The 17,911-nt window shown below is 45.4% G+C and overlaps 1 protein-coding gene across 2 annotated transcripts in view; it reads left to right on the forward strand.

Annotated features, from left to right (window-relative positions):
* The window catches only part of Sh3tc2 (SH3 domain and tetratricopeptide repeats 2), a 55,170-nt gene that overhangs the window by 21,304 nt on the left and 15,955 nt on the right, over window positions 1–17,911 (forward strand). For both annotated transcript variants that reach the window (XM_028890091.2, XM_028890090.2), the window contains exons 9-12: window positions 6,893–7,026; window positions 9,839–9,880; window positions 10,005–11,702; window positions 11,795–11,975. In XM_028890091.2, the coding sequence (XP_028745924.1) occupies window positions 6,893–7,026; window positions 9,839–9,880; window positions 10,005–11,702; window positions 11,795–11,975 (2,055 nt within the window). The remainder of the gene's footprint in view (window positions 1–6,892; window positions 7,027–9,838; window positions 9,881–10,004; window positions 11,703–11,794; window positions 11,976–17,911) is intronic.

The raw sequence follows: 17,911 nt of genomic DNA on the forward strand, positions 1-17,911 counted from the left end.
ACTTTGGCTTTCATTACTGCATTTTTGTCCCCATTAGGCATGGTAATCTTGGAGGTTCAGTTTTAATAGGATGCTGTTATAGGATGTTATTATATTAGGATATTATGTTAGAGGTAGGTATTAGAGTTTACAAATCGTATTTGGATTTCTGTGACTCAGACCCTGCCCAAATGACAACTCGGGCTCACTAAGTTGATTTGGTGCTTTGCTATAAGGGCCCCCCTCTCACAGCGAGGAACAGCATCTTTCACATCAGAGGATGTGGCAATGCCCTGGTCACCTGTGGGATCTAATGCATCAGAAGCTGCATGTTGGGTAGGTAAGGGAAAGAGATTCAGGAACCAGGGAGCAGGGGCAGAGGTAGGGGGACCCTGGATCCTTATATCCCTAGAAGCACTCTTGGGATTGCAGATGTTCCTGAAACACTGTAAGGGTGGACTTTGAGTTTAGAGGTCATAGTTCAGAGATTTGACAGCCAAGCAATCAGGCCTCACCATCAGCACACTGCTGAAGTTCCTGTGCCATCCCTGTGCCGTGTGCTTGCCGATGCCACAGGGTGTCGCTCTTAGACTGTGTTCACTTCTTCGTAAAGGTAAGGACAGCAGTGTTTGCTTAAACCAGACTCTTCCTAGTGTTGCATAAAGGGTATAAACATGAATGTGTATGAGGGTTTTTGTGTGTGTGTATATGAGATTTTATGGTGTTGGTATATTTATAGGCATGTGTCTGTGCATAGGTATGTATTCATACCCCATTGTTTATGTACTGAGAGTGACATTTCCCCAGGGTTATTTTCTAAATAATTTTTGACTGGTGCTTTAGACACATGGCCAAAACCTCATGCTTGTTCAAGGAAACAAATCGACGAGTTTCTTTTTTTACAGTATTTTAATGCTAGCTACTTGGTTTCACAGCAATGGCAATTAGAAAACCAGCCTGTAATACTTGAGGCAAGCATTGATTTTATTTTATATTTATTGAAGCTCAAGAGCAATTTTATTTGAATGTGAAAGAAAAGGAACCCAAGTTATAAATCTCAACAGCTGCCCAAAGGAGGAGAATAGAATGGGGGGTGGGGAGGACCCGTATCATTTAAGCTGGCATGGAAGTCAGACCCATTGTGGCCAAATAGCCCCATGGAGGAAGGAAGGGAGGGGGACTTTGGAGAAAGAGGAAGGAAACCCAAATCATAAGAGAAAGCATGCTTAGAAAAGAGACAGACAGAAGAAAAGAAGTGAAACTTGTCTGGATAGTTTAAAAGATGGGCAGACTGAAGAAGCCACATGGCCGAACCCTGGTACACTTCTGTATAAGGGGCAGGGATTCTGAGAAGGAAAAAGGACAGTATCTCATTAAAGGATGCATTCTTCTGCCTATCTCTTTAGCATGATTTAAGCAGAACCTGCCTTCTTTGGGGTACTCCCTTGGCCAGGGGATTGACCTAGCCCAACTGGAATGCTAGGCCAGAAGCTGTATTCTTTTGACCAGAAATTTTTCTTTTCTTTTTAATCTTTTATTTTTATACTTTTATTTTATGTGGACCAGTGTTTTGCTTGCATGTATGTCTATAAACATGTGCATGCCTGGTGTCTGTGGAGGCCAGAAGATGGCATTGGATCTCCTGGAACTGGAGTTTCAGGTGGTTGTGAGCCACCTTATGGGTGGTTAGAATCAAACCTGGCCACCTGGAGAAGCATTGAGCCATCTCTGCAGCATCCAGAAGACTTTTCTTTCTTTCTTTTTTCTCTGAGACAGAGTTTCTCTGTGTGTAGTTTTGGTGCCTATCCTGGATCTTGCTCTGTAGACCAGGCTGGCTTTGAACTCACAGAGATCCTCCTGGCTCTGACTCCGAGTACTGGGATTCAAGGCGTGCACCACCACCACCCGGCTCAGAAGATTTTTCTTAATGGGTCTTTATTGCTACTCTAACATTCCCTACTCTGAATTGATAACCCTAAAATCACTTAGAAACTAGGTAAGGATGAGTGTCCCCAAACAAATCTGGCACCTCTACCCTCTAGCAAGAATGACATTGTCAAGAGGCCCATGGACACTGCTGGATTTTAGCCAGGAAAGACACTGGTTACTTTTCTTTGGAATCTTTTTATCCATTTAGGCAAGTTGGCCAATTTCTAGCTCCTGTTCTTACCATTCCCCTCTGAAGAGGGAGCCCCAGTTGCCATTATGGAATTCTGTTGATGACTGACCTGACTTTTTCCAGCTGAATGTGGGTGTCAGGTGTAGCGGTTGGGGTACCCCATCCAGTTGCCTATCTAAAAGATACAAAAAAATGCATCAGTTGCTTTATTTGGTCAGCTGTCAGATGTGGGGAGCAAAGGAAGTCTTTGATTGGTGCCCGAAAACAGATGAGAGAGAAGTTAAGAGTTATGAGCATTACAAGTCCTAGACATGGATCCAGGAGAAGCCAGAGCACAGGTTACTTTTTTTTTTTTTTTTTTTAAGATTTATTTATTTATTATGTATACAGTGTTATGTCTGCATGTATGCCTGCAGGTCAGAAGAGGGCACCAGATCTCATTACAGATGGTTGTGAGCCACCATGTGGTTGCTGGGAATTGAACTCAGGACCTCTGAAGAGCAGTCAGTGTTCTTAACCTCTGAGCCATCTCTCCAGCTCCCCACAGGTTACTTTTAAACTTTTCCAAATATAAGAACATTTGAATGTCTTGATGGGCTTATAAGAGCATCCATCGATTGCCCCCCCCACCCCTTTTGCTTCTAAGATTGGACTTGAGAGTGATGGATGAACTCAGGATGATTTCAGGCACTTTGATAGCTGTTGGAGTTGCTAGAATCACAGTGTGAGGTCCCTCCCAGATGGCTGGGGAGGGGGAGGGAGAAAGAGGAGGAGGAGGAAAAGGAGAAGAAGGAGGAGGAGGAGGAGCAGAAGGAGGAGGAGGAGGAGGAGGAAGAGGAGAAATAATTTAGCTATCATTTAATTTGTAGGCTAAAATAATGGGCTTGTCTTTCTTGATTGAATTGAGCCAAAGTCATGAGGCAGAGGCAGGTGGATCTCTGTGAGTTCGAGGTCAGCATGGTCTACAAAGTAGGTTCCAGGATGATCAGAGCTACATAGCAAGACCCTGTCTAAAAAAAAAAATCATCAGTGATAAAAATTGCCTAAATGACATCTCATATGGAGTTAAGCCTAATGTCTGGTGAGTATGGTCCCTTGGATTGTTCCTCAGGAAGGAAACAGAACAGTCATTTTAATCTTTGGTTATACTTTCCTGTTGAGTATTTAAGACCATGCAGGTGGCCAAAATTAACCACTTTACTTTTTACTGTCAAATCCAGCTGAGGATCTGGTCCTCAAGGGTCACCTGGGCTTGGGCAGAGCAGCCTCTGGCTCCTCTCAACCTTTCTCACCAATTCTTCCTCTATTTGAGGATAAGTCAAAGCCTTGCTTGACCATGGCTTTGCTTGGAAACATGAAGGGACATTTTCTTCCATGAAGACCTTTCTCTTTGCAGACTGGACACTATTGAGAGTTCACTGGTTGGGGGTGGGGTCAACACAGCTTCCCTGAACAAGGGGACAGGTGTCTCACATAGCAAGCACAGGGACTTTTTTTTTTTTAGTTAACATTATGTCCCCATTGTGGTATAGTTCATTTTAACAAAGTGTAACCTACAGGAAATGCACCCAGATATCAAAACTAAAGAAAGTAAGCAAGATTAATAAGCCAGTTGCTCAGAACCAGCAAAAAGAGAGTAGGAGAAAACTCAGAATTCATAGTGTCAAAAATTATATCTTTTATTGCTTTGTCTCTTTTACTCTTTATGGTTTTTCTGTTTATGATTCTGTTTCTCATGACATCCACTTTTGCTGATTAACATGATGCTGTTGGCCATTTCTTCGTAGGTAGGAAGTCTTTTTTTACTCTTAGAAGTTGATCCTTTACAGTTTCCCCGAGACGTGAATAGTGCCTGTTAGGTGTCGATAGCAGGTTAACCCCTGCTGTCTGCCAAGGCTCACTCTGGCAGTTCCTTCCAGTGTCATTCCACAGCTTGCAAACCCCGACAGTCCTCAGCCCTTGTTTGGATTAAATACTCTCGGATGATAATTTATCTAGGCATAGAATAACATCTTCAAAGTATGTGTGAGTGGGGAACTAACAAGAAAAAAATACAAGCACATCATGCTGGGGCTTTGTCTGTTTTATTAGTGATTTCAGAGAACCATGTTTTCCTTTGCTGGCTGTCTCTGCTTTCTTACTATTGATTATAACATTTGCCTTCATTATTTTGTTCTTTATTTAGTTTTATATCAGATGTATGTGTTTTTGTCATTTATATTTCTTTTCTTTTCTTTTTGTTTTGAGGCAATTTCTCCACATAGCCCTGGCTCTCCTTGAACTCACTCTGTAGACCAGGCTGGCTTCGAACTCAGAGATCCGCCTGCCTCTGCCTCTGGGGTGCTGGGATTAAAGGCATGTACCACCCCTACCCGGCCATCATTTATATTTCTTTTGTGTCATTAAATTGAATGCTTAAATTATGGAGAGTTGAACCCAAAAGTAAGAATAAGCAAAAAAAAAAAAAAGGATAACTTGGAAAGACCTATGAGAAATGGATTTCTTCTTGTTAAAAATCTCATTTTCATTTGTTTTGCTCAGGACTTGGTGTGCTTCTTCAGTTTGAAGACTCATCATGTCTTTCTCCAATTCTGGAAACTTCTCAGTCACTCTCCCTTTGAATATTGCCCCCTCCCAATCTTTTAGCCTCTCTCCTGGAATCCTGGTCTCCACCATGTTGGACTTACTCTGTCATCAATCTTGCTGAGTCAGGTTTTTTTTTTTTTTTGAGGACTCTTCAGTTTTTCTAACTTTCTCCTCTGCTACCACTGAACTTGCCATGCAACTCATCTTTATCATTCTTGATGTCTATGACTCTGCTTTCCATTTGTAGAGCTGCATTTTCCTCAGAGGATTGTTGGCTCTGAAAACCATCCAGCCTTTCACGGTAGCCCCTCTTCATTTCTTGTCTCTTTGTTTTAACCAGGCTTGTGGTCAGTCTGTCTTCAGATGACTGCTGCTTCCAATTTTGCAGGATTCATGGACTTCTTCGGGATTCTGTTTGGTTTTCTTTCATAATTTACATTTCTTTTTACATTTTCATAATCTGCATTTGTGTGTGTGTGTGTGTGTGTGTGTGTGTGTGTGTGTGAACTGTTTTCAGCGTTTTAAAAGATGGACCTTGCATGGATCCTGCAGCAAAGAAAACCTCCTTGCCAAGAGGCATCTTTGCGTTTACTTCTCCTGAAGTCCGAGGAGCTCCCGGTCCAGGTCCTGTAATGTTGCATTTTCTGTGATACCTGTGTGGCACCGTGTATGCTGGGCTCCTGCTCACTCCAACGGTGGAGGCACTGGGGCCTGATGTTTCCCAGGACTCACAGAGGTGAGAGGTGTGGCCAGATTGGCAGGCGGCAGTATGACATGTTGCAGCCCTCTGTACAGAAGCTGCTGCCTTTCTAGAGTGTGGGCTTTATGAAGGAGCTTATGTTCAACTCCCTCTTACACACAGGCTCCAGATCAAGTTTCCTGTCCCGGGTGGGTGATTATAACCCAGCTACACTACTAGAATCTCTGTGGCATCTGCTCTCACCTCTCATCCCTTTGTGCTGCATCCCTGAGGTTCCCCTTCCTCTTTTAAACTTTACGGGGTTGTTAAGGCATTTTTCTTTTTTCATGTGTCTTCCAGGTTTGAGTGTGTATAGGGTAGAGTAGCCTTGGAGCACATGCCATGTTATGGGGTGCTTTGCTGTGTTCACTAGCTCTGTTTTTGTGTTTAGAAATCCACAATATGTAGCTCGCCCTGTTTCTTGGATTCTCTTTAGACTCCTGGAAGTCAGGATGCTGGCAGATCAGCTCGGAGGCAACTGACATGGGTGCTGATGGACAAGACATGACTTTCAGTTTTGACTTTACCATCCTCCAACTGTACAGTTCTGAATATGCTCCTGAATCATATTCATCAACAAACATGGATTAAAAACAATTAGCAAAGAGAGTTGTTATGAATAGCAAATGATCAGGCAAATTCAGAACATGTTGTAATGTTTAAGGCTTCTAAAAAAATTTGGTTTATATATGTATGTGTGCATATAATACACACACATGGGTATATATATACATACATATACAAACATATAAACATATACAATATATAAACATATATTTTAAATTTTATTTATTTTTATTTTTTAATGATTTATTTATTATTTTACATACATTGGTGTTTTGCCTGCATGTATATCTGTGTGAAGGTGTCAGATCCCCTGGAACTGGAGTTACAGACAGTTGTGAGCTGCCATGTATGTGCTCATAATTGATCCTGGGTCCTCAGGAAGAACAGCCAGTGCTCTTAACGAGTTGGCTATCTCTCCAGCCCCCCAAACATTTTCTTTTCCTTTTTTGATGGTTTTTTTGAGACAGGGTTTCTCTGGGTAACAGCCAGGGGACTAGAGAGGCTGTTTTTTATTTTTTAATCTGTAAGTGGGGATAAGAATAGTCCCTGACTAAAGCGCACCTGTGGAGATTAAATAACAATGTAGTAGCACCCTTCAAACATATTAACTGCTATGATATTTTGGGGTTTTGAAGGATTTGTTTTTAAATTGTTTGGTACTGAACCTGATGTATATATTTGCTGTGTTTTGTGTTCTGTTTGGACACAATGATATCTGTGGACATTGGGGTCATCAACTTCCCTTTCTTCTCTTGCACAGACTGCAACAGTGAGGAATTGAAGTCAACCATGGACAAGCCCGCTTCTCTAAGCTTTACTACGTCCTCGTCCTCGTATGGAGAGAGGAAGATGGGGAATCTGAAGCCCAGCGCTAACCTGTGTCTGTCTTCTGCCCCATCCAGGAGCAAGAACGCTGCCTTTTTCAGTGACGAGGAAAGATGTTCTCTCTGGGCCCCGGGAAGTGACAGGAAGGCTGAGTGTTCCGGCTTTTTACATGCGCTTGCTCACACTGACATCGCTTCCGTCTACCGGCTTAGTGAGTGTCGCTCCTCGGACCCCGGAGAAAGCCCAGAAAAGAGCCCGTAGCCAGAAAGAAACTCTCTCTACCTTCTAACACTGTCTAGGAATTTGGGGCTGCAATCATTATTCGCTTGATGGCCTGGTTCATGCTTGATCAGCAGTCCCTGCAGATTTCAGATCTTTCTGGATTGCACACATAGTGTTATCCAGCAACTGTGACACTTGATGAAACCAACTTGCCTTTTCCATGGGTGGTCAGCTGTGTGGGCCTTTCAGCCCAAGGAAAGCAAGAACTTCCCGAGTCGTGGCTAAAGGTCACAGGGCTGACAAGGTACCAATTCACAAATCATACAAATAACTGGAAAGAGATCTCAGAGACAATTTCTCCCCTTATTTTACAGATTAGGAAACTGAGGCCCAAGAATATTAGTACATGAGCCAGGATAACTACAAGCCAGGGCAGCCCATTTCATCACACTGCCCAAGATATAAGATGACCCTGAGTTGCTGGATAAATGAATCAGTCTCAGGAGTTGATCTACCTTGCCTAGCATAGTTTTTGGCAATGTTGAATGAATGAGTGAATGAACGCTAACAGTTTCCTTATGATGGGAAAGACCCACTGCTTTGTGTGAAGGAGTAGAGTTACTCTCACTAATAAGGCTGAGGGAGGGTTCTTTTTTCTCCCACCTCTCAGTGATAGTGGTATGCCTGCGTCTACGCGGCTGAATTAGATGGTTGTCATTTCATGAGACTAGCCGGAGATTCTTCATTCATAAGGGACTCTCAGGCCAGTTTCCAGGAAGAGAGGGACTTGGAGACTTTCCCCGTGTATAGGGAGCCTTTGTGAGGAATGCAAAGCCCATATATTGGCTCTCAGTCCTAGCAAAGCTTTCTCTCTGTAGCAGATCTGCCGGGCTCAGCCTGGGAGCTGAAGCCCTGAGCATTTCCTGGTGGGGGGGAGCAGAGCTCTGAACATCAAGGACCAGTGTGCTCTGGGAGCAGGGAGGGGAGCAGTGGTTGGTAATAGACTTGGATCAAAGGTATGTTTCCTGTTGGCCCATTGACTGGGAGATCCCCAGGTCCCAGGAAGTATGCCATTTCTTGTTTTTAAAGACCAGGAGTCAATTTTGCTGGCTGTGGGCTATGCCTTATGGCTGTGTTGACCCCGGACTCAAGGCAACCAGAAGGGGAACTGCATTACTAGTAAATGCCAGCTGTTTTAGGGCTGACAGCTTGGGGAAGGAGTGATTCTCTGAGTCTGCTCCCGTCTTGTGATGAATACAACACAGGCTTTCAGTGATCTGGTCCCCGAGAGAAACAGCCACATGAAATGGGCATGTGTCCTTCAGTCCTGGAGAGGCCAGAGTACGCAAACAGCTTTGTGAGGCAAACTCCTCAGCTCTTCCAGCTTCTGCTGCAGGCCTTTCACCCTTTCTAAGTTGGAGCGCCTGCCATGGCAACCCTGGAAGCTCTCCCCACAGGAGAGCAGGCAGAGGCGGGGCTTGACGAGGGGCTAACGGTCCAGAGTTCACTGATTTCACTGATTCAAAGTGTGAGGACACCACTGCTGCTGCTTTCCCAGGGAAAGTGGACTCTTTCCTCTAGCAGTGGCTGTGCTGAGGGTTGTGTGGCTCTGACCTCCACAGGTCCGTTAGTGGGGGGCTCCCGAGTCAAGAACATGCTTTCCTTGCCTGGGCTCCACACATCTTCTTGGTTCTTGCCTAGTTTTTTTTTTCCCCACTTTTGTGACATTGTGCAGCTGCAGTATAAGTCACCTGGCCTTTATGATTCTCTCAGCTCTCTGCTTTTGTTTTGTTTCTTTCTGGAAATATTGACATGCATATTAACACCCCTCCCCCCCATCTTCTTCTCTTTTCCCTTTGACTACTTCACTTGCGTGATCACATCAGTCCTGGGACTTGGGCCGACCGACTCCTTGTGTTTCGGTGTGAGCCTTGAATCTGTACTTACCGTTTCCACTGTCCTCCGTGGCTTGAGATGTATTTGATACTCTACCTACACCTGGGACTAGCTCCAAGTCGAAATATCTAGAACCATGAAGCATATTCCATCAAGTTACTTGAGGGAACAAAACTGGGTGCCTCCGATGCATTTTTGTTCCTTTAAACAGTGAGCATTTATGGCTGCCAGTCTTGGTACTTTTTACTGCACACAGAACTCCTGTCTGTCAAGTGGGTGGATGATGAGTGGACGGAGTAAAGGAGCAGGAAGGGAGGGAGAACAGGAAGGGAGGGAGAGCAGGAAGGAAGCAGGAAGGGGCGGGAGAGTGGGAAGGGAGGGAGAGCAGGAAGGAAGCAGGAAGGGAGGGAGAGCAGGAAGGGAGGAGGGAGAGCAGGAAGGGAGGGAGAGCAGGAAGGAAGCAGGAAGGGAGGGAGAGAGCAGGAAGGGAGGGAGAGGAGGAAGGAAGCAGGAAGGGAGGGAGAGCAGGAAGGAAGCAGGAAGGGAGGGAGAGCGGGAAGGAGGCAGGAGTGATACCCTGCAGCACAGCATGTTAGAAGTGCCCTGTGGTTATAGTTCTCTTCAGCTCTGCTATGAAGCAGCTGAGAGATTTGGGCCTTGCACCTCTCGAGATGGTTCTCACACACCTCCATGCTCACACCTCTTGTTTCCACGTTGTCTTCTCTGACCTGCCCCTGCTGTAAAGTGTGTGAGTTAAACAGGATGATAGAAACCCTGAAGCTGATGTTGAGGGGGGTCAAGACTGCCCGTTCCTATCCTTACTTCAACTCACAAGCTCCTCAGGGGTCGTTGGAATGGTGACGTGTTCTGACCTAATACCAGGCCTGTCCTTCATCTCTACCTAGGTGAGTTCGAATCCATCCGGAGTCTTCAGAGTGATCTGAGCGGTGAGTAGTGATCGTGCTGAGCCCGACCTCTTGTCCTCAGGTCAGCTCGTCTATTCTCTTGCCAGGAGCTGAACTGCCCTAGTTGCAGACACTCAGGGATGCTCAACTCTGCCTGTCCTTACAGCATCTCTGCCCGAGGGCTTCAAGGAAGCCAGGTCTGGTGGGACCTGGGAGGAGCGGCAGACCCTGGGCTCCAGGCGTTCCAGCAGTTCTATGGACTCCAACCTGGAGGAGGAGCTCCTGTCAGCCTCCTCAGACAGCTATCACCTGCCAGAGCCCGATGACCTCGGTGACCCGGAACTGTTCATGGACCTGAGCACTAGTCTAGAAGAGGACGAGAGGGAGCATTTTGCCCCCATCTTGGCTTTTCTGGATCATGAAGGCTACACCGACCACTTTAAGAGCCTCTACGATTTCTCCTTCTCTTTCCTGACTTCCTCCTTTTACAGCTTCTCTGAGGAGGATGAGCTAGTGGCCTACCTAGAGACCTCAAGAAAGTGGGCCAAGATGAGCCGCATGACGTGGGCGCATGCCCGGCTCTGCTTCCTCCTGGGCCGCCTAAGCATCAGGAAGACCAAACTTTCCCAGGCCAGGGTCTACTTTGAGGAGGCCATTCAAGTCCTTGATGGGGCGTTTGAGGACCTTTGCCTAGTGTCTGCTCTGTATATCAATTTGGCAGCGATCTATTTGAGGCAGAGGCTGAGACATAAAGGCTCCACCTTGCTTGAGAAGGCAGGGACTCTGCTAGCCTGCCTGCCTGACCGAGAGTTCACCGCCAAGAATGAGCTGGATGTGGTGGCCTATGTGTTACGCCAAGGGATTGTGGTGGGGAGTGCTCCTCTGGAGGCCAGGTCCTGTTTTCTGGCCGTCCGGTTGCTCCTGAGCCTTGGCCGACATGAGGAAGTTCTGCCATTTGCTGAGCGCCTGCAGCTCCTTTCTGGATACCCTCCTGCCTCGGAGGCTACAGCCACCATGTTGAGTTTTCTGTATGACAAGAAATATCTTCCACATCTTGCGGTGGCCTCTGTTCAGAAACGTGCTCCCCAGAGTGCCCGGGGGATGTCTATTTCCATTTGGCAGGCCTATTTGGTCCTCCAGAATGCCTCTAAGATCCTTGGTGTTCCTTCCTCAAGCTGGGGTGAAGTTTCTGCACTGGCCTGCCCAACCCTCAGGCAGGCCTTGGCTGTCTGTGAAGAGCAGATGGACCTGAGCACTCAGAGGACCTTGTGTCTCATCCTGTCTAAAATGTACCTCCAGCACAGGTCTCCCGATGGTTCTGTCTACTACCTGAGCCAGGCCCAGGCCTTAGGGAAGCTACTGGGGGAGCAAGAAGCCTTTGAATCCTCTCTCTGTCTGGCCTGGGCTTATCTCTTAGCCAGGCAGGCCAAGAAAGCTCTGGAGATCCTTGAACCGCTACTGTGTTCCTTGAGGGAGACAGAGTGCACGACCCAGAGGGGAGTGGTCCATAACCTCCTGGGACTTGCCTTTCAAGACGAAGGCCGGACAAGACGGGCAGCCAAGAGCTATCTGCGAGCTTTGATCAGAGCTCGCGAGATGGGGAATGTGCGGAACCAGGCCGTATCTATGGCCAATCTTGGCCACTTGAGCCTCAAGTCCGGCATGCAGCAGTCAGCCAGAGGTTATCTTCGTCAGGCTGTCCGGTTGTATTCTGAACTCCAAGCCAACAAGGAGACAGACATGGAATTGATACAGGTGTTGCTCTGGTTGGGCCAAGCTCTGGTGTCTGGGCACCAGCTGGTCCATAGCCGCCTTTGTTATGAAATGGCATTGCTGTTTGGCTTAAGGCATCAACACTTGAACAGTGAGTATGTCCCATATTGCTGGGAGCATTGGAAAAAAAGTGTTGGTACATGCTTTGCCCGTGTCTCATTCATGTCCCTGCTTTATGTTCAGGTCAGCTTCAGGTCACCAAATCCCTCTGCCATTTCTACAGCTCGGTGTCCCCAAACCCTGATGCATGCATTACGTATCATGAACACTGGCTGGCCCTGGCTCAGCAACTCAGGGACCGGGAGATGGAGGGTCTGTTACTGGAGTCCCTCGGGCAGCTTTATCGGAACCTAAATACATCCAGGTGAGTCCCTGCCTTAGGGAGAAATGGTGCTCTTTCTCTCAAGACGCCAAGCCCAAATGCTTGTGGTACGTGGATTTTGTGATGGAGAACCGTGGGTCCTTGCAGCAGCCGTGCATCACTATCAGCTGGGAGTTCTGTGGCCTTGGACACATTGTACCTCGGTTTCCTCGTCAGTCAGAGGAGGACGATAATGGCATTTATCTTACAGTACCACCGTGAGCAATGAATGAGTCAAAGTCCCTGAAATACAGACAGGGTTTGTAATGATTACTGTGTCAGTCTTACTTGTGTGTTTCCAAAACAAGGTGTCCCGTGACTGGCTGAGAGTGCATGATTCAAGGGGGGGGGCAGTTAGACTGAGGATCACAGCCCCTTCAGGGGTCTTCGCTACTTGAAGACAACTGCGATTCCAGAGAGGACACACAGTAAGTAAGTGTCATGAAGCAGGGTGTAAAATGTTATGGTAAAAAAAATGCAGGATTGGGACCTCATCTTTAAAATGGAACTGGGACTCAGGCAGTCACATCTCCTTTCACCGAGCCTCAGAATGACCACGTGGTTGCAGAAGGGTGGACTAGGCACCTCGTGGTGTGGGAAAACTGTATATTAGCACTGTATTTTGTGGTTGACTTCTTAGCGCTTTCTGAACAACTTTCAGTTTTGCAAAAGTGTGTCCATTATGTATCCAAGAAGCCTTTAGGCCACTGACACTCAGTCTCCCCACACACACGCCATGCCATCTGCTTGCTCCAGTTCTTTTCTTTCACCGGTCCAGGGCCGCCAGGATTCTCCTTTACTGGTGGGCAACCTGCAGCCCTGTCTCTAACAGGCCTTGATGTGTTTCATTTACCCCCTTCCCCCCTCCCCAGAGGTCTTAAAAGCTTCCATTTCACTTTGTAACAGATTTGTGTTGTGATGCTACATTTGTAATTCTGGATGGCTTCTAAATACAGTGGAGATGTTTCCTAGGGATGAGCAGAGAGGCATTCCAGGGGAAACTAGTTCAAGCTAGCTTCTGCCGTAGTTAGGGTCTCTACTTCTGAGATGAAACACCAGGACCAAGAGCAAGTTAGGGAGGGGAGGGCTTACTTGACTTATACTTCCACATTATAATAGTCCATCATTGAAGGAAGTCAGGACGGGAACTCAGAGCAACCTGGAGGCAGGAGCTGATGCAGAGGCCATGGAGGAGTACTGCTTACTGGCTTGCTTCCCCTGGCTTGCTCAGCCCGCTTTCCTATAGAACACAGGACCACCAGCCCAGAAGTGGCATCACCCATAACAGGCTGGGCCCTCCTTGATCAATCACTAAATCAGAAATGCCCTACAGGCTTGCCTACAGACTGGGTTTGTAGAGGCATTTTGTTAACTGTGTCAAGGGACACAGAACCAGCCAGCAAGGGCACCATGGTAACTGTGGGTATGTAGGCAATCAGACAGTGGTCAAGCACACGGAACTCTTTCTCTATGTATTTCTCCCTGCTCACCATATTTCTTTTCTGTTCCCCTTTCTCTTACAAAATTCAGATGTCTTCTAGTGCCTTTTGCCTTTGGTGCCAGGGAGAGGAGAATTTTGACCTAGGCAGCATGGATGGGGTCGTGTCCAAGGAAGGCCTGTCCAGCCTGTCCTGCATCCATTCCCAAAGAGTCTGGATGCCTCTGGACAGACACAAAAGGCTTTTTGTGAAATTTTGAGATGGAATAGTCGTAGACATCTGGGAACTGGGCTTTAGGAAAGTCAGGTGTTTTAAATGACTAAAGGAAGGTTGCCAAATGTGACTGCGTATTTTCAGTTTCAGACTACTCCTGTTCCCAGCTCCCACTGACCATCCTGTGCTCTCAGTTCTGGGTCAGTTGTCAAGAATACTGAAATCCTAAAGCTGTTTAGGGAGAGAGAGAGAGAGAGAGAGAGAGAGAGAGAGAGAGAGAGAGAGAGAGAGAGAGAGAGAGGAGAATTACTGTTCTTAGATGATGCAGGAGATACAGAAGAGATATGGTGTAGGGACCACAAGAAGATAGCAGCTACTGGAAAAAATGGCTGGAATTAGGAGTCTAGAAACCAAGTCCTGCTGTGACCTAATAACTTGTCCTTACAAGCTACTGTCTTGGTTGCTATGGTCATAGAACCAGTTTGAATCAGGAACCTTCTAGTTGAGTCTGAGACCAGCTCACTATACCAAGGGCTATCAGATCCCTAGTTCCTCCAAAGAGGCTTCATTTTTTGAGGCAGCTTCTAAAAATTGTGGGCCTTTTAGATATGGGGGAGTGGAGTCAGAGACCTAAGGTTTTTTTGGGGGTCTGGAACACTCAAAGTATGGTCAGAGTTCTTGTAGGCAGACATTGTATCGAGCATAGAACTAGGCAATTGCTCTGTGCTTCTGTGGGCAGCTGAGTGATAACTGAGTTGTTATCAATTCAGTTGATATGTTGTATGCTTCCCTGCATTCCGAGGGTTGAAAGAGAGCCGGGGATTCATTGCCAAAGGGAGGCACTGGCTGGATTGCTCAGAGTGTGGGCAAGAAAAAAAAAAAAAGGGCTTGTAGTACGGAGGCAAGCTTTCTAGTGTTTACTGACTAGATTAGTAGTCAGTGCCATCAATGGATATTCAGGTTCCCATTCCACATGCTCTTTTTGATCCTGTCCTATGCAGTATTAGGTGTAGAGCAGCATGGACCCCTCCTTAAGGAGTACTCACAAACAAGGAACCAAGTATTGAATACAAGCTAGGATACAATGGTAGATTTTTATCCCTAAAATTAAATAATTACTTACAGTTAAAAAAAAAGATAATCAAACCAGCATTGAAGATTATGCACTGAAAAACAAGGATTTCTTGGCAAGTTCCTATGCCCCAAGTTTCCAGAAGTAGCTATTTGCAGTTTTTAAAAATCTCAATAAATAGTTCATGCATATGAAAGATTATACATCCCATTCTCTATACTAAGTTCTAGGTATATTAAATATAATACACATATACTTTAAATATATGTAAGATTATGGCAAAAGGTCTATTATACAATGCAGTATACTTTTTGCTTGCATTTTTTAAAAAGTATCACTATGAAATGCCGAGCCAGCATTTTTGAGGCTAAGATCTGTTTTATTGAAAAAGATTTTCATACTATATGTTTTGATCATGTTTTTCCTCCCAAATTCTGTCCACCTCCCTACTACCCAATTTTATGTCCTTTTTCTCTGTCTAAAAATAAAAAATATAAAAATCCAAACAAACAAAAACTAATGAAAAAAAATCCCCAGTGAAAATGAAAAATCAAAACAAACAAGTGAAAGACCAATGACTCAAAAAATGCCAAAACAAAGCAAAATGAAACAGAGTCCAAAAAACCAGTAATAATAATAATAAAACCCCACCACCAACAAAAACAAAACAAAACAAAACAAACAATGAGTTTGCTTTGTGCTGACCAACTACTGCTGGGCATAGGGCCTGCCCTGAAGTTAATATACCCAGTGTGACTCCGTTGGAGAAAAGTGTTTGTCTTCTTACCAGTGGGTATCATTTGCAGATAGCTTCTTGGTTAGTGGTGGGACCCCGGGTCCACTTCCCCGTCTCATGATGGGAATCTGTCTCAGAGTTGGCATATTCGACCATGGGAGCCTTTCTGATGGGCCAGATACTATGGTAAGTGCTGGGGAGTCCCATAGATTAGGAAAAAAAAAATCCAAACAAACTATCCAACACAGCCTCCACTGAGTGAGAGTGTGTGTTGCTCTTACAGGTATTCAAGCAGATATTATCATGCAGGAACTCTTGATAACAGCATCATTGACATTTAATCACATGCAATACAACAGAGCCTTTACAACTTAATTTACAGCTCAACACACACTCTAGTGTTTGCTTTTTCATGTAGCTGTGCTAAGTTTCATTGCTACCAGACTGCCAATCATCTTCAGGACCTCCTCCTCCAAACCCTGAAACCATCAGCAGCAGGACTTCCTACTCCCCAGTTCTCATCCTGCACTGGAAATCACAGACCTGCTGTGTATCCCCGTTGACACTAACTACCAATTCGATCAGTTTTGTGACTGGTTCTTTCTATTAATGTAATGTTTCCAAGGCTCGTTGATGTCAGGCTTGGTCACAAGAGCCTTTATCTGCTGAGCCATCTTGCTGGCCCACTATTCATAATTTTTATTGCTGAACAATATCCTGTGGCTATGCCATATTTGTTTATATCATCCTGAGTTGATGGATATGTAGGATGTTTCCATTTTGTAGCTATGGTGCGTAATGGACGTTCATGAACAAGTGAACTTAGGGTTGTAGTTCTCTTGAGTATGTACCTAGGAGTGGGGTTAGAGAATTGTAAGGGGTTCATAACTACAGAGTCTTTTCCCAAAGAGACTGTATCATTTGACATCCCTGTGACTAATGTGTGATGACCTCACCACTCCCATACCCTCACTATATTTACTATTGTATGTGTTTCATTTTCGCCCTCCTAGTGGGGTGGGATGGAATCTCATTTTTTCCATTGTGGTTTGAATCTGCATTTCCATAGTGACTAAAGATGTTGAACATTGTTTCATGGGTGTTATATGTTCTTTTTGGAGAAATATTTGCCCAAGTCACTTGTCTGTTTTAAAATCAGGCCTTTTGCCTTTTTATTGTTGACCGTAAGACTTCATGTGTTCTGGACCCGAGTCTCTCATCAGACGTGTGTGTTGCAGACATTTTCTCCCAATCTTGCTGTCTTGATTGCCTCATGCAATGAACTTGGCTGCTCTTTATGATGATCAAGCTCCATTAGCACTTTATAGGTGATTAGGAAAGCACACCTCTTGGTGGACTGGAGAAGGGATTCCAGAGAGATGTAACTAAGCAATAAATACCCATCACAAATGCAGATGGCGCCATCCCATAGGCTGGTGGCCCAGGTGAAATACAGGGGGGAAAAGAGCCGACCAGTGCAGGCTCCCTGTCTTCTGCTTCCTGTATCCTGTGATGTGAACCACTTTCTCCCCATCACACTGCGCCATGACTTTTGAAAGGGGGAGCCAGACTAGATCTCTCCTCCCTTACATATTTTTGCTCAGTTACTTGGCAAGGTGTGTTTCAATTTTCTTTTTATTTTGACCAACTTTTTTTGGTATTTCTAGGAATTTGTCCATTTCATCAGAGTCAGCCGATTGACTGGTGAGCCATTGCTCATGGCGTTCTCTAGAGAATAACCTTATCCCATGTCTAGTTGTCTTATCTATTATTGAATGTGGGGTTATTAATATATACAGTCATGTTTTTGCTGAGTTGTCTAATTCCTCTTCAGTTCTGTTAGGTTGGTCTACATGTCATTTTGGGCTCTGTCACACACACACACACACACACACACACACACACACACACACTTGTGATAAGTGTGTTTCCCGTTCTGTTGGCTGTCTTATCACAACAAAATGACTGACATTGTTTCTAGTGATAATTTTGTTGCTTTTATCAATGCCTCTCTCTGTAACTGTTGCGGGGTGTGTATTTTTACATACTTTTGGTTTCTAATGTGTCTTTGAGTCTACACTTGAGTCATTTAGATATCTGTTCTGCCAGTGTCTATCTTTGAAGTGTTGAACCCAGTCATAGTTAAGTAATCAATCACTCAAAGGTAGGCTTTAGACGCCATTTTATCATTTTGCTGCTTGTTTTTTGTTTGTCTCATAGCCCTTTCAACTTTCATCCCTCCGTTACTGCTATCTTTCACGGTAAGTAAGTATTTTATAGAGCACCGCTTTATTTCCTCCCTTGCATTTACTTTCTCAGTGGATTCCCGAGGACCGTGGTTATTGTATTAACCAGGACCACGCTCAGGAGTTTCTGAGCATGCGCAGCCCTGCACATGCGCATGGCCTTCCTTCCTAGAGAGGCTGGGGCTTTGCAAAGCCCATGGGGACATGACATTCCTCCGCTTTTGCTTTGATGT

This window comes from Peromyscus leucopus, chromosome 19 (assembly GCF_004664715.2).
Source record: "Peromyscus leucopus breed LL Stock chromosome 19, UCI_PerLeu_2.1, whole genome shotgun sequence".
Classification (NCBI taxonomy): Eukaryota; Metazoa; Chordata; class Mammalia; order Rodentia; family Cricetidae; genus Peromyscus; species Peromyscus leucopus.